General features: G+C 40.0%; 1 protein-coding gene across 1 annotated transcript in view; it reads left to right on the top strand.

Annotated features, from left to right (window-relative positions):
• LOC115309091 (putative sodium-dependent multivitamin transporter) overlaps nucleotides 1-16,678 on the top strand; it is a 68,952-nt gene that overhangs the window by 34,199 nt on the left and 18,075 nt on the right. The window contains exons 5-11 of the mRNA XM_029967263.3: nucleotides 3,143-3,300; nucleotides 5,067-5,207; nucleotides 6,053-6,182; nucleotides 8,797-8,885; nucleotides 13,785-13,894; nucleotides 14,914-14,981; nucleotides 15,287-15,373. Of these exons, the coding sequence (XP_029823123.3) occupies nucleotides 3,143-3,300; nucleotides 5,067-5,207; nucleotides 6,053-6,182; nucleotides 8,797-8,885; nucleotides 13,785-13,894; nucleotides 14,914-14,981; nucleotides 15,287-15,373 (783 nt within the window). The remainder of the gene's footprint in view (nucleotides 1-3,142; nucleotides 3,301-5,066; nucleotides 5,208-6,052; nucleotides 6,183-8,796; nucleotides 8,886-13,784; nucleotides 13,895-14,913; nucleotides 14,982-15,286; nucleotides 15,374-16,678) is intronic.

Below are 16,678 nucleotides of genomic sequence, written 5' to 3'. Positions count from 1 at the left end.
CCACACATAATACCCAAAGACAAGGTAGCAGAGTTTTGTGGGCAGAATGAGTTTTTTGTAGGAATTTAGGAGCCCGGAAACACGAAGACACAAGTGTAGAACCAAGCCTGGCATTCCTTGAGGTGGGCCTGGGTATGGTGGTACTTAATACTCAAACATGGGCCAGAGCTAGGCTTCACTGCCCTACTAAATAAGCGGTGTGAAATTTGAACGGAGTGCAAGCTGGTAGACCCGTTGAGGTCGAAATGTAATTTGGAATACGGGTCCCCGTGTGACACGGTTACCTGTACAATACCGGCGCCCGTTTGATACGGGCACCGGTAGTTATGGGTACCCATTTGATACGGCACCCTCTTGAATAGGCCATTGAGATACTGGCCCAGATTTTTCGCTAGCCACAAATGGGTATCCTATGAAATCGGTCGACTCAGCACAGGCCAATAACGAGCCTGTGATAGTTTCTTCGGCAGACAAATTCGTTAGAGTAGTTTGGATAGGACAACTCTAACTAATTGAACTTGAACTTGACGTTAAACTTGACTCCTATTCACAAGCAAAAATGAACAGAAGGCAGATATGAATAAGCCATTGATGTATATGTTCCCTGCACTGCGCCAGCTTAATTCTATAAACGAGTTTGCCACGGCGAGTAGTGGCTGTGATTCGGCTTGAATTGTGGAGGTCTGAAGAGAATTAGAGGAAGCCGGACAAGGAAGGCGAACGCGGAACCGCGACTCGGAGAATATGAAGCCAACCGCAATGCCAGGGTCGAAAGGTCGCTACACACGCTCACAAATTCAAACATGCATGACACAAACAAGCGGGAGGACACGCGAGGTGTTTATTCCTTCGATAACGCGCGATAAATGAAACAATGTACTCCGTTTCACATTACCAAGGTATCGCATCAGACGCTACAAGCCATCGCAGCCAATTCAGAGCCGTACGAGTGGCACGATTGACCCTCGGGAAGGACACAGCAAACCTTAGTCGCATGACACATTTAGAGAGCTGGATTGGTTGAAATGGCTTGCATCGTCCGTATTGAAAAATGTTATTTGTATGAGGAAGTGCTGTGTCCAATAAACACATATAAATCACACAAGACTTATAAGAACCATATAAGAACCACATGAAAATTACAAAGGTAATATATAAGATATATAAAAAAATGAAGGCCGTTTACAATTCCCTGTAACGCCGGTTTAGAGCGCAGCTCTTGAGGAGGAGGATGGAAGCGTACTGAGGGATAGGTGACTCCTTGAGGTCACGTGACCTCAAGGGGGGTCGTGTGACGTCAGGGGGTCACGCGACCTCTGGGGGAGGGGTCACGTGACATCAGGGGGTCACGTGGCCTCGGGGGGTCACGTGGCTCAAGGGGGTCATGTGACTTCCGGGGGGGGGGGAGGTCGCGTGACCTGGGGGGTCACTTGACCTGGGGGTCACGTGACCTCGCGGTTACGCCGACGCCGACGCCAACGACGACGCCGACGCCGCTCAAGCCGGAAACGGGCCCCTAAGAGCTGCGCTCTAAAACATATAAGAACCACTTAAGAAACTTGTGAGAGGTTGAACACAAACAAATTATCATACAAATGGCTTTTTCACCAGGGATCCGCTGCAGTTTATCGCAAGGCGAAACAGAATAGAGTGAAGGCGAGGGGAAACAGAACTCAGGTTGTTGCTCTTTCCTGAGAGTATGGTGGGAGGTTTTAGGCAGAACGCATGTCTCCCATGTCCCAACGAATTCAAGTTAAACAAAATCGTATTTTTCGCGCACAATATGTGAAGAAACGAACGCGATAGCTGTAGCACGGTCGCCCAATGTGGGTGGAACGGTGTCGGCACATACCTGAAGACGAAGGTGCGACGTGGTTATTTCTCATAGCCGTAGTGGTTGCAGTCATAGATGCCACTGACGATCGGTTCACGAGTGCTCGGTAATGCTTTAAGTAAGTGGGAAAGCGCAGTGAAAGTTTCTAAAACCGTTCATAATTACGCGTAGCAACTGACTAGTATCCAAGTGGGACTTTCTGTAACGCGAGTAATGTTTGAAAACAAATGTTTGATGCAAACGAAAGGAAGACTCTCCCTCCGTCGTGCTGTTACTGGCGGGATGCCGGGGCTCCTCTCTATTCCCTCTCCGCGCTGCGCGGTCGATAGAAAAACCCGACTTCCCTTTTTTTCGTGCCAACAGAAGAGAAAAGAAAGGTTGCCCCTTTTCGTCCTCTCGCGCCAAGAAGGGAGAGAAGAGTCTTTCCATAGCGGCGAGGACAACCCAGGAGCTCGAAATTCCTGCAAATTGTCGTCCGCAAAGCTATCGCTTCAAAGAATGAAGTCCCCGGGAGTGGGAAAGCTTTATCTCTCTTTCTTTCTCCTTTTCACACCTAGCAGCGAAGCAGTGATATAACACAACAGAAAACTGATTTTATCAAACTGCTTACCGGTTTTACCAATCGGTGAGCAGTTTTAAATCGGTTCGCCACGCCGCTGTGGGATGTGAACAGCTCCGCGTACCACTAAGCTGAAACAAGCAAGCGGTTTCATCAAACCTGAGAGCAGTTTGTGCAAACCGTTGTCCCGTACGATCAAACCGGTGAACAGTTTAACTAGTCAGCTAAGTGAATGTTTGAACCTGTTACCGGTATGGTAGAATGGGTACCGTTTGAAACCTCTTCGGAAGTTTATTTTATTTTTTTTAGAAAGGCGACTGATAATTTGCAAGTGACATCATTGGGCGTCAATCCCTTAGCAAAGACTTTAGTTGTCTTTCACTGCTGGTTGTTCAGATGTCACTTGGCATCTTTGAACTCTAACTCCCAAGGAAATAGCCAAGTTAAGCTACATTGCTGATCGTTCTGTTATCACCAGACTTGTACTTAAGCCGTTACCTGCATTTAGTTATGTGTCTTGGTAAAACGGTCAAGTCCTCCATGACTTTTGCGTTATTACTGTCTTTGGGTATGTTTCACGATCTTTATTCCATTATTGTGAGCCGTATCATCACTAGGAAAGTTCGGCAAATATATTTAGCGTATTTAAATAAACGGATGCCTCCCTCTTCTTTAACAATTTCCGCGGAACCTAAGCATTTTTCTTTGTTCTTGGAATAATTAGTTGTTTGTACCCTTTCATTTCTCAGGGCGGACTAAGGGGTGTCGTCTGGACGGACTGTTTGCAGGCGGTACTAATGCTCGCTTCGCCTCTCACGGTCATTGGAAAGGTCATCTACGACGCCAATCACAAAAGCCTAAATTTGCGACCCATGAGCGACTTCGACATAAGACCATACATGCTAGAGTGAGTCAACGTTTTTAATGCTCCTCCAAATACCACCTGGGATTCAAGGCCCACGCCTTCAGCTCCCGAATGCTTTTAGTGAGTGGATTCATACAGAGTCATCTACCTGGCGTCAGCATCATCGCCAACGAGTGTTGCAGGGTCTCACAACGAACGCGACGTTTGCGCGCGGCGACGCCAAGACGAACGTTGTTTTACGCTTTACGTCATAGTTTGCTGCTTGGAGCATTTCTGGGATCCACTAACAATGTCTTATTTACGAGGCCTTGTCTTGTAGGTGGTATCATTAGTTTACATTGCAAAAGACAGCTGACTGTCTATGTTCCTGGGGTAGACTTCGAAACAAAAATCACTCCACGTTACAGGAGATTTTAAGCGAATTTATAATGACAGGCTGAAAAAAAAATGTTTAGATTGAGTTACGTGCATGAATTGTCACGCTCACTAGAGTTGCGCTAACTTTAGTTTTCGATAGAAGCCTTTTATTTTCTCTATGTGTGATTTACCAAGGATAAAGGGGGGTGCCTTTCTGCAGAAGCGTGTTTCGATGGCATACCATTTGTTGGGCGCACATATAAACTACCAGTTCTAGATGGCGAAACGTCCTCGTAAACTCACAGCAAAATATATGCCGGGCACTGTTTTTTTTTTCTTTGGGGGGGGGGGGGGGGGGGGGGGGGTCAGGTTTCTACTATCTCCATATAATTGTATCGCTAAAATAGTTAATTGCGGGGTTATTCTGCACGTTACAATTAATGCTATTTTTAGGTGAGTTGTGCTTTATATTTTGATAAAGGTGTAAAATATTTGGGTGTAGGGAACGCAATACTGTAATTAATATTTGAAAACTTTATCCTACCTTGCCCGCAGTTGTCTGCTCTAATGCGCGAAAAGAGGGGAGTATCACGATCTTTGATTATATTTTTAGTGAAAAAATCGGCCACCCATGAGTGGATTTTTTTCTTCTTTAGGATGCTTATAGCACGTATATTGAGCTGTCATCACAAATTATATTCTCAAAGTTCACTTAAGAGCTCCTCCGAAGCGCGACCTTACGAATTACCAGAAGAAAAATAGGCAGGCTGCTCTTTGTTAGATCGATGTGGCATCAATACGTAATTCAGCAATGGCGCAAATCAATTTCAGCTTTCGTATGTCTTATATTGACAAACGTGGCTTCTTAAGTGAAGTGTAGAGGGGAAAGCGTAATAAAGACAAAACAGGGATAAGCTAATGTTATCGATATTTTGTTTTGATTGTCATCAGGCGTGCGAGCCGCACAATGTACAAATTGTTACAACTTGTTTGTTAAAAAAAGATATTAGAGCTAACTAAACAAAACTATTATTTAATTTCTACTAAATATGTTATATTCAATGAGGGAAATCATGCACAGTTTATTGCATAATGAATATCCTCTACTGATTGCGCAAACTAGTTTTCAGTGAGCATTTATGCAAGTATTTTCTGAGCGACGTACGTGTACCTTGCCACGCACAATTTCCAACGATTTAGTTGTCTTATTATCCATCTTCAGGGATGCTTCAGCATCATTTTATATAATTGTTATTAAGTCATATTCTGAACGTTGCAACATAGAGAAATAATGAAATGAGATGTTTGGCAAATGGTCAAGCAAGTTAATGTTTCTTTTGTGCAAATATATTACACTTTTCTATCTGTTTCTACAAGTAGAGAACAACGCTCTTTGTGTAGTCTGTGTCAAACAAGTTTTAAGTAAACCGCAAGATGTTTGTTTATATCAGGTACGGCTTTGATCTCACAAAAGAAGAAAATGTGTGGGCTTTCCTGTTTGGCATGATGACCATGATGCTCACAAGGACGGGTATGGACCAAATGATGGTCCAGAGATTTCTTGCTGCCAGAACACTTGTCGAAGCACAGATGTGAGTATCCCAAATGACATGCTTTCCTAATTTTTCATGTCTTTTTTCTACTTGCTAACAAAGATGAAACAGGAGGAACGCGTAAACGACAGGTGGTTTAGTATTTATTAATTCTTGATCATCTACTAACCGCCTGGAATAAGAATTACATATTTGTGAACGTTTGAACAAATCAAGTCATTTCTCTGCTTTTTGTAGTAGTAAGGGTGATTTTAAATAATTTACGTAAATATGTTTCATTGCAGTAAGTTATAGGTCGAAAATACAACATAATTTAAACACGCAGTTTTGATTTATTAATTTGCAAATGCTATCTCTATAAAATGGGAACCCATTTCATGCTCATATCAGGTATGCCATTTGCGAATATCATATCTTGTGTTTTACAGAAAAGATTCTCCTGCTGTTTATACGTACATTAAAAAAACACTGTTAAATAATTGGTGAATGGATTGAAGACCTCCAACACGCCTATAAGTTTATTTATGTAATCATTACTTGAAAAGTCGGCTACGCTAATTTGGCGGCATAGACAATGCATAAGTGCCTGCTGAAATATTAATCAGCCTGTTGGCATCCTGGGTGTTATCAAGCTTAACTCGAATGCATTTTGAAAAAATCAACAAAATCACACACGAAAGTCAAGAACTTGCAAAATATTTGGAAAAGTTAATATTAAAAAAAACTATTTTAACCATCTATGTTAAGCGTATTATATGACAGACATTTACAGTGTCCTTTACTGCGTGCGTCCCTGTGAGTCTAGGCAGCTTATGTAGTGGTGCAACCTTCAAATTCCTGTGTTCAAACCAAGTTCCTGATTCAGTCCTTGAAAATATGTCCAGGGTTGCGATTGTTGGCATCCTACTCGTGATATTTGGATACACCGTGTTGTGCTTCATGGGTCTTGCACTTATATTCTGGTACCGGGACTGTGATCCGGTAGAATCCGGAAAAATCCACGGGTTCGATAAGGCAAGTACTTCAGATCACTGTCAGAGATGATGTTTTACCCAAAAATATTTCTTGACAGTTCAGCAGCGCAGTTTTCACTCCAAGAAAAGTTTAAGAGTGTAGACAGTGCACCCAGTAAAGGCGTGTTTTACCTTTTCAAGAAATGTTTCCGAAACAAGACATTTAATGTACCGTTAGTCTTTACGTAATATAGCCTGTATCTCCTCCTTTTATCTCCTTCATGTATCGTTGGAGCGACTTATATATGGCTCAAACTTTACTTAAGTGTATATAGTGCGACCAGACTTAACACAAGCATTCTTCTGGTGTAAGATAATTTTTTGGTATATTTTTTAAAGCTAGGATGCCTTTGAAGCCATATTCTTTACTATTTAAGTTTGGATTTTGCCGAGCTAACTGCAGCTATGTGAACTCCCCTTGTATGTCGATACTACTACCCGGATTAATGATTGCAGTAAGTTATCGGTCGAAAATACAACATAATTTAAACACGCAGTTTGATTTATTAATTTGCAAATGCTATCTCTATAATTGCCCAAGGGTTGTATTAGGAAGTATATTTGAGTGCATATACATTTAGGGTAACTGCAGTCTGTGAAGAAACAAATTCAAAACTAATTTAAGAGTCTACCAATTAACAGGAACAAAAACAAATTGGGAGCGACCTTTATCTCCGAAGTCCTTAATGCTTGCTAAATAGTATTTAAGGTCGGATCCTTTAAAGTTATTAAGAATAGACAACAATGATAATATTCTTTCGTTCGAGTGCCCTAAAACAACCACATCGGTCTTCCCCTTGGTGCACCAACACAAACAATAAAACAACCAAACAAACAAAAAAGGACTAAACGCACATAAAGTTAAAAGCCAAATGTAAGATTATCCAAATGGCGACGGTACATTGTAACTACGGTAGATATATCAAGGTGGGGTGGAGCGATGGCATTATATAATGACTGAATACAAGAGAGAGGTGAGGCATTGAACAGTGAGTGAACATAGAAGCAAACAATATGTCTGGCTAGACGTGAAGGAACATGAAAGTTCACCTTTTCAAGGAGTGCGGAGAATCAAATGCACCATTAGCCACCTTGTGCAGAAAAAGAGTCTCGAGCAGATCTCTTGGTAGACAGAAGTGAAAGCGAAAAGATTATAAGTATATTTTCATAATCATAGTAAAAGCGCCTCTCAAAGTATCTATTGAAAACAAATCGAATAAACTTTTTCTGATCATTTTTGATTGCTAAAGCATGTGTCTTAGATATCGAGCTCCATATGACAGAGGAAAACTCGAGTCGTGACCTTACTAGGGAATTAAAAATGTGGATCAATGAAAGGGGTTGTATAAAATTACGAGTCAAGCGAGATATGATTCATAGTGCTTTATAAGCATTTCCGACGAGTAAAGACACATGATTTTTTAAAGTTAAAGCACAGTCAACACACGGTCCAGGATCCTTTACCAGAGGTTCATGTTGTATTGGCGATCCCTCAACATAATAAGTAAAGTGAACAACAGCATGTCGCTGGCAGACGGAAAGCACCTTTGTTTTTGCGGGGTTAAGCAACAATTGATTTTTTTACACCATTGAAGAATGCTTGACACGTCATTTTTTAAGGTATCGCAATCTCACAAAATAACGTCGATCGCTTCGGGGGTAAAGAGCATTTATTTTAATCAAATTCCCTTATACAATGAGTGGGGAAACATTGATATTGTGACGTCAGGTCACGTGACGTAATTTGTTCCACTAAATATGGAGGGTGGACTAAATATTTGCACAGGTCACGTGACGTCGAATCACGTTAAATCAGCTTTCCCGCTAAATTTGGTGGAGTAAACTGAACTGATGTACAGGTCACATGGCACATGTATGTATATGATATATACAATTTGTGTATGCGTCACGTAACTTAACGTCACGTGACTATAAACCGATTCGGGCTTCCCGCTAAATTTAGTGGGAAATGTAAGGACGAACGAACGGGCGGACGGGCAAAGTTTTATGATTGGGGATTCCATTAAAAAAATAATTCAGCCTTTACTTTATAACTGTGCTCAATTTGACCGAGTAGTCTTAGTTTAAAGAACTGAGTCGCCCATTTAGACATAATATGAAGCTAACATTTAGAAATTGGTTTAAATATTACAGAGAGGTAATAACATTTAAAATTAAAATAATTAAACGTGTTATTAAGAGCACTACGGCAATAAAACTTGACAATGCCCCAGAGAAACAATTTGGCCCTGGAAATTCAGTTTGAAGAAATAAGCTCGTGACAATATTTCTTAGATGTAATCACGAAAATAATATCAATAGGGCGCTCAACGCCAAATCATTTCTTGGAAGCACTCAAGTGACGTATTTGGTTCATTCTGAATATTTGCACAAAAAAATCTAACTTCGGAAGCCAGCATTTTTTGAGTGCATATGTGTAAATTGAAATCATACAATGAATGTTATAAGATAATAAAACCATTTTTTACATCTCCGAAGGGTGTTTTTAAAAGCCATATGTACGTAATCAGTTATACCAACAAAATAAATTGAAAATTAACCACGATGTTTCTGCCAAAATCCGGCATGTTTTTCATTGTTCTTACAACTTTCAGATTGTTCCTCATTATGTGAATGAAAATTTTGCTGAGTTTACTGGACTCAGAGGCCTGTTCCTGACAGGTATAATTGGAGCTTCTACAAGGTTAGTGATGCACAACCTATAAGCAAGAATATAAAAAAAAGAAGTGTGTCTCTTTAGCCTCTGTAAAACGTTTTTTTACAAGCGCTTATAAAATAAAACAGAGTATAGCTCTAATTTTATTGGGATAACATCCCAATACAATAAAAATGTGTTCTTTTTATTCAGTGCCCAAAAATAGCCTGATGGTTCTGAGGTAAAAGTGAATTGGTGCATACTTAAAACTAGACTCATATAATGAGTTAACATATAGACACATACATATACAATAAAACGGTTGGTTTGCGACAGGTTAACGGCATGAATATATGTTTTTTTTTGTGCATGCAAATATGTTGTATTTAAGAGGCTATTTGAAATTTAAACCAACTCTCCAGTTCTCCCAATTTAATGATGAACTTAATATTTTCTAAAGAACACGCCAGAAAATTTGAGCTGCTTTCACGATGGCTCTAATCTGGTAAATTTGGAGTACTACTTCCGCCATAGTGAACAACCCAAATTCCGTTCTAAACCAAATTCACGAGCATATTTTTTTCTTTGAAATCTTTGCTAAGTAAAAAAAAGTGGTGGAAAGATTTCTTAAAGGGTTGCCTTTTCAGCCTCCCAGTTGTAAAAATGTGTATGCGATCTTTTCGCTGTACCAGACAATATTGTAACGGAATTGTGTTGCATGTTAAGTCATATATTCCAAAATATATTGAAAGGAGAGCAGAAAAATCTGTATCCGGTTAAATGGCATTTCCTGGCCACTCATAACGATTTTCACTCGGTGAATTGTTTCCATATCGCCTCGATGACAGATGTCAGTTGGAGCAATCTCATGAGCGTATATGAAAATTTTAATTCACCCAAAAACTTACGGCAAAATGTAGGAAAATGTTCAGATCTCTATTTGAACATCGATATATCACTATATGTGTTAATATGAAATGCAGAAGGCTGTCTATGAAATGCGTAGAATCCCAAAAGATCGGTGCAGTTTTTTGAATAAAATGAATGTTTCACTCATTGAGAAATCTTCACCAGTCTAAAAATATAATCAAGGCAGTGGAAAGTATAGATCTAAACTCCGGACCCAGTTCAGAAATTCCCCACACCATGTCTTCTATTGCTGCATTATGAGCCGCCTTGGTGACTCCGAGGCGAGAGCGCTGGCCTACGGATCCCCATGTGGCGGGTTCGAATCCCGGCCGAGGTGCCCGCAATCTGACGGAGGCTTGTTGCGGAGGAGGCGCCGTGTAACCGAGCTTTCGGTTGCACGTCAAAAGTTCCCCAGGTGGTCCAAATTAATCCTCAGTCCTCCGCAGGGGCGTGCCAAATGCCCGTCGTTGGTTTGGCACGTAAAACCCCCAAATTTGAAAATTGCTGCGTTTATGTTATTTCTAGTTTTAGGGAACAGTTACAGTAAAAAGTATCAAATTTGGCGAAGTGTCAGTTCTGTGTTTTAGCGTGTAAAACATTACTCTCAGTTACTTATTTTGGGTATAGGGTTTGCCAAGTGTTTTAAGCACTGCTTAAAACACTTGGCCTGTGTTTTAAACAGTGCTTCTGTTCCTGTGTTTATTAAGGAGTTTATATGTGTAGAGAGGGGGGAAATTGTTGGAGGCTGAAGGCTACTTGAAGAGTTTTCAGATTGGGGACGGAAGTGATATCAGCGGCACTTACAATTTATTGAGTAAATTCTTGTTAGAAAATTTCACACGTGCTCTGTGGTTCCCTACTCATGTCGGCATTCGTCTCTTGTTTGTAAGGCGAAGTAGAGCTCTAATGTTCAAAATATTCATGCCGATATGAACGTGGTCGAAAACGTATGTGTAAAATACGTGCATCTCATGCACTCATCTCGCGTGGGTGTTTTCCCATAAGTTTGAGCCACCATGTGCATTGACCGTTTTTAATGTTGACCAAAAAGGATGTTTAGTTCAATCAGAGATCGGCGAAAACACACAAAAACACTCCTATTCCTTTCCGGAAAAAAATTTCTGAACGGGCAACATTTAAACGAACACACAGAGCCCACAGTGGTTTCTGTGATTGCGCAAAGTTGGCATTTCGGGCACGTCCCCTAAAACAACTGCGTGACTGTGGCCTATAAATATTTACTGACAAATTAAGCATAGAGAGGATTCACCCAAATTATTTACCACGGACTACCGACGTCTTGAGTATGCAAGGAAAATGGCAGATCAGGCACATTGCGCAATAAGGCTTATAATAATTACTTTCGTCATAACTATAAATGCTAGGATTTTCAAACTTGAGAGCGTTTTTCCCTGTTCGTAATTACGCTCTTGAAGTAATGAATTTGTCAGCTGGGTGGAGCGCAAGTTTGGCAGCTTCTTTTGCAGGAGCTGTGGTGACTTCAGAACGCCGAGCTCTGATTGGCTTCGATTGAAGGATAGTAACTAGACCTCAAAGCAAGCTGTCTTTAGGTTTGTTTGTTTGTTTCTTTTATTTTATTTTTTGACACAATTGTCGCTGTCCTTCAATCGGAGCCAACGTTACTAGATTACCTTATTTGTGGAACTCCCGCGGAGGGGGGCACCCCACCGCACTCACTCCAGTTCGCCTTCCGTCGTTTGAAGCGCCATCTAGATTTTCGTTTCAAAACTGTTTGTTTCGGGGGGTACGGTGGAACGCCATCTAGACGGTGAGCTTCAAAGCAAACATATTGTATAGAATACACTTCAGTTCCCATAGCAGATGTCCGTAGCATCGAACGACGGGAGGCGATCTGTTTTGAGAAGGGGGCACTGCTTGTGCAAGCACCGTCTATGAGCAGTTCCGTAACTGAGCTAATCTAATAACATTGATCAGAGCCAATGAGAGCTTGGCGTTCTGACGTCTCCACAACTCATGTAGAAAAAGAAGACGATCTTACGCTCTGCATGGGTATGGCAGTGCGTTGGCATCGATTCGGCCAGATTTTTTGCTTCATAGTTTCAAAAACACAAAAATAATGCAACATGATTTTTTGCAGATTCTCTTAGCACATTATCTTAGCACATTTCAATAAACTTATACTGGAAAAGTCTGTAGAAAACCCAATATACCCAGTTTTAATTGATTTTCCAAATAATTAATCTTTAGTAGAATGGCCACATTCGAGCGTATCCAGTAAATTTGTTACGCTAACTGGAACCACAAGATGTAGCACAAATATAACAAAATGCAAGCCAACCTGCTGGCAAAGTTTGAAAATCCTAGCATTTGTATAAATGGGACGAAAATAAAATCGATATAAGGCATTACTAAGTAATGTGCCGAGGTTGCGAGCTTTCCAAACGCACTAAGGACGTCGGTAGTCTGTGGTAAATTCTAGACTCTTAACTCCAGCAGTTGTTTTAGGGCACGTAACCGAAACGCCTAGTTAGAGCAATCAGCAAAAAACGCTTCGGACGAGAGTGTTCTTTTGATTTTTTTTTTTTCCTATAGACGAAAATATTTTTTTTTCCTTTGAAAAACAAAATTTGGTTTTGTTTCGGCGGGAACTGAGTCAGTAAAATATTTTTTTTTCCATCAGAAAGAAAAATGATCACGGGAAATGATCGGCCGAACTTATCTGGAACCCTGTGGTCTTTATTATCTTCGCGGTAATGGCGAAACCGAATACGCAACAGTAGCATCTAAGAAGATAACGGGTCAATGGCAGGCCTATGCCGTTATTTCTCTCTCTTTTCTTTAGATACAGTGTGGTGACAACGGAGGTTATACAAGACATCCTTTTTTCTAATGAAAACAATATTATACAGGCTGTCCAAAAATACTGGTTTTTGTCGGGGTATTTCTGGAATCGTGTAGAGACACAATGTAAACCCGGATGTTGCCAACGCGGGAAGGCACAGAACCCATTGTCGACTTGGAACTTTAGAAGCAGAAAGAACAAAAGAGAGGGGACTCCCAGATTCACCAGTTCTCCAAGAAGCACAACGCTGCCGTTCCATTCAGCGTCAGTATAATTTCCCTTCAGCGTTGCCGGAGATGTATTCTCAATGAAGTCCGGAAACATGGCTGATGAAAACTTGGAGAGGCAGCCACTGCTCAAGTGCAACGACTACTAAAAAAAAAAGACAATAAATCATAAACCAAAAGCAGCTGTGCATTTATTTGTTCGTCAAAGTAACGAGAATAGTTACTGGCTACTTTTGAGAAGTAACACGTTCGTTTTGAGAATCGATAACCAGTAATGTATTTAGTTACTTTTTGAGCCAGTAACGAGTAATAGTATTTAGCTGCGGTTTTGAATAACGTGTACATGTCTGCCCCTACCTCAGTAAACAATTATTGGTTATTTTCTGAACATCTCGATTGGAAAATAGGGCCCTTTTTTCCCGTTTTCAGTACCTGGCGTCATTCAGCTGCGTGTATTTAAAAAATCCATAGGGCGCCATTTTCCCATTGCAACTTTAAGAAAACCAGTTATAAGCTACGAATGCGACAGCGGTTAGTGCTAAAACCTTGACATATGGTTCGGACCAGTAGCGATACATTCCGACGGAGAATGAGCGTTCCGTCGTGTATATAATATATACTTGTGGTTAGAAAACAAATCTGTAACTTTTGGAGGGGGGGGGGGGGGGGGGGGCATCCTGCACTACCAGAGCGTAAAAATAATCAGTCTAGGTTTTTTTTTTTTTATACAACGTAGGAAGTATCTCTAATTAAGAACACATACTGAGTTCTGAATATAAAACCCCTCTGTAAGTACGATTTTTTTTTTCAATTTACGAAATATGAAGAGTGTTGTTTATTGTGTACATACCGTCGCATTACCGGAAGGACAAAGCTTAAAAACTAAAATTACAGCTTGCTCTCTCCATATTCACTCTCCTCTAAAATTTCTCTATGAACCTTTGTTAAACACGAAATAACATCCCCATTTGCGTTTTTTTCTTTCAGCACCATTACTTCAATCATCAATTCCCAAGCTGCAGTACTTTACGTCGACGTGGTGTCCCAATACTTCAAGCTCACCGAGCAACTGGCCCTGAGAACAGTGCAGTTATTGGGTATATCAAGGATAAACGAAAAATTCATGTTTATTTACTAATTTAAATTTTTACAAGATGTCGGGGGTACAGGCGAGTAGCCACGGAAAAATGCGGTTTGACTGGGTCTGCATCCTCCCCTTCTCGACTCCCACACACACATGTGCACACGAGAATTATCACAAAATAATTTATCACAAAGCTATTTAAGAAATACTTAGAAAAGCACGTGGTATTTGCAAAGCGAACGCGCGACAAAATATGTGTTAAAAATAAAGCAAAAACACCATGACGAAAATAACTAACATAAGTAAAGTTGGGCAGTAACTGAAAAATTCAATTATATTTTAACGATCGACAGAATTGAGCAAATTACAACATGAGAGGCAGCAATTATTTTCTATAGTTAGAGCGAGCGTGAGAAATGTACCATGTTTCGCTGTGGCAAGTGTTATATGCTTCTCAGTTTATTATTAAATATAATAATGGTACAATCAATTGGATATTTTTTTCTGCGTAATATGGTTTGAGTTTTGTGCTTGTATAAATAAATTGAAAAATATACATATTCCAAAGCTTCTGAAAATCGGTTCTATGTGAGCATCATATTTTGAGTTAGAAATAGGGCGCACAGTTAACGTGACAGCAGTTAAGGTGAAAAAAAGCGATTTGTAATTTACCAATTTTATGTCGATGGGCAGAAAACAACTGGTATAGCGCCTTCTTAAGTTATCTATAGTCGGTGACAGGTTAAGAACTAGGTAGAGATTCGGTTCCAGCTCTCTGTGTTTGATAACACTTTGTGGTATACCCAGCCCAAATCCGCCGTAAGGCAATGAGGCACTAAGAATGTGCTGGAGACAGAGCTTTTACTGGGACCACCCACGATAAACTGATATATCGCATCAAATTGACATCCCTACACGAGGCACAAAAACGTCTTCATTGTTATTGCGTATGAATGACTACGAAAACATAACAAAACATTGACTTATGTTATTACAGTATAACCTGCCTAATCCTCAATTACTTTGTTGCAGCCCTCACCAGTGGAGTTATCATGACGCTATTCGGAATTTTGGTTCCGCATCTTGGCAGTGCCGCGAGGGTAAAAAAAATCATAACCCCCTTTAATTAAAAAAAAAAACTCGGTGTGGAATATGAATTTATTATTGGTGCGAATCTGATTAAAGCAAGCACCGCCAGTGGAGAGCGTCCAATTTCAGACAAATTCGAGCAGTTTATTATGACACATTTTGTGTTCAAATTTCTTGCAGAAATGTTTGACTTTCCTCTAAACATTTATCATTGTGGTTGGCGAAACCATTATGTTCAAGCTGCTCAGAAGGTTTCACATTTTCTGTTCACCCGCACTGATAGACTTTGAATATATTAATTATTTTGCGATTCCAGATCATTCTTGTTTTGTATGTTGGCCTATCTGGTCCCTTCGTTGGAATTGTTATTCTGGCCTTGGTGTTTCCATGGGCCAATGCTAAGGTAAAGTTATTACCATGTGCCTCATTTGTGCGCGTATTCTCGTGATCACTGTTAACTGATTTCATACGTTCTCTGCTATTTATCACGCATTGCTGATAATTCTAGATCATAGATAATGATACTACACCAAATGATACATGCCTTATTACATCTCTCAGATATTCGGTCTAAGAAATTTTTGAGCTATTTTTATATAAGAGTATTTTTGTGTAATACTCTCGCTATAAAATATTTATTACGTGACCACATCCACATTTTTGCGGAAACTGACCAAGCGTAAATATTACCGGTAGAACAGAAAGCCCCCGAAAACGAAAGATAACAAGAAGAAGTACACACATAAAGCGCTGAATAAGTTGAGAGTCAGCGCTTCGTGCTTACATGCATTTCGTTTTCTTATCCTTAGTTTTTTGGCGCTCTTTATTTTACCATTAACGTATGTGCCATGTCGCCTAACTTTCAGCCCTAACCCAGGGGTAAAAATTTTAATTTTCCGAATACAGCCTAAAAAAAAGCAAGTCAAATGAAAAAAAAACTTTTTTCTAGCATATCATAGCGTTTCCTTCCAGGGATGTGGCACTAAAACCTACTAAAACAAACATATAACTACTTATTTAAATATTAATGCAGAAGACACACAGCAAAAGTTGTCTGTTTACCTGAGAAAAAATATTTTTGTGAAAATAAGATTATTGCTATGAAATATGTCGCACACTCTTAGAAATAAATCAGAAGTGTTGAACACATTGAAACATTTAGATGTTAAAAGTAATAAATTCTAAGAGATATTCTTTAGAAAATATTTACTTTACTATTGTCTCGTCTAATTTACTTCGCGGCAAACAAAAAAAAATACAATGCAAAAGCATGTTTTATGATTATTAAGTTTAGGTTTCACATTGGATTGCACACAGCGCATAAGCCCTTTACAGCGGCACAGCCTTCCAGTATAATGCGGTGAACGTATATCTGAAGTATACGTCGATCGCATCATCAATTCAGTCGAAGTCAGGTGCTGAACGTGTTTGAGTAACGACATTCGTAATTCTGAGACAATGTATTCATAATTTATTAAGGTGACTCGTAAAATGTTTATTTCAATGAGGCAATGATTCTGAAAAGCATGAAGGGTTTGTTCCCGTCACAAACCTATCCGTGGTGCAACCTTATACGTAGAATATAAAACCATTTCCGAAATTCAGCCTGGCTATTTAGTGTATAGCATCTGTCATATGTCATTGGCCACATTTGAGTGTCTGGTGAAGAAAAAACTAGAGATACACCAAAGCGTATGACGAAGCCTCT

This window comes from Ixodes scapularis, unplaced genomic scaffold (assembly GCF_016920785.2).
Source record: "Ixodes scapularis isolate PalLabHiFi unplaced genomic scaffold, ASM1692078v2 PGA_scaffold3__209_contigs__length_174095766, whole genome shotgun sequence".
In the NCBI taxonomy this organism is placed as follows: domain Eukaryota; kingdom Metazoa; phylum Arthropoda; class Arachnida; order Ixodida; family Ixodidae; genus Ixodes; species Ixodes scapularis.
Note: the sequence above shows the minus strand (reverse complement) of the source record. Positions and strands in the feature narration are given on the sequence as shown.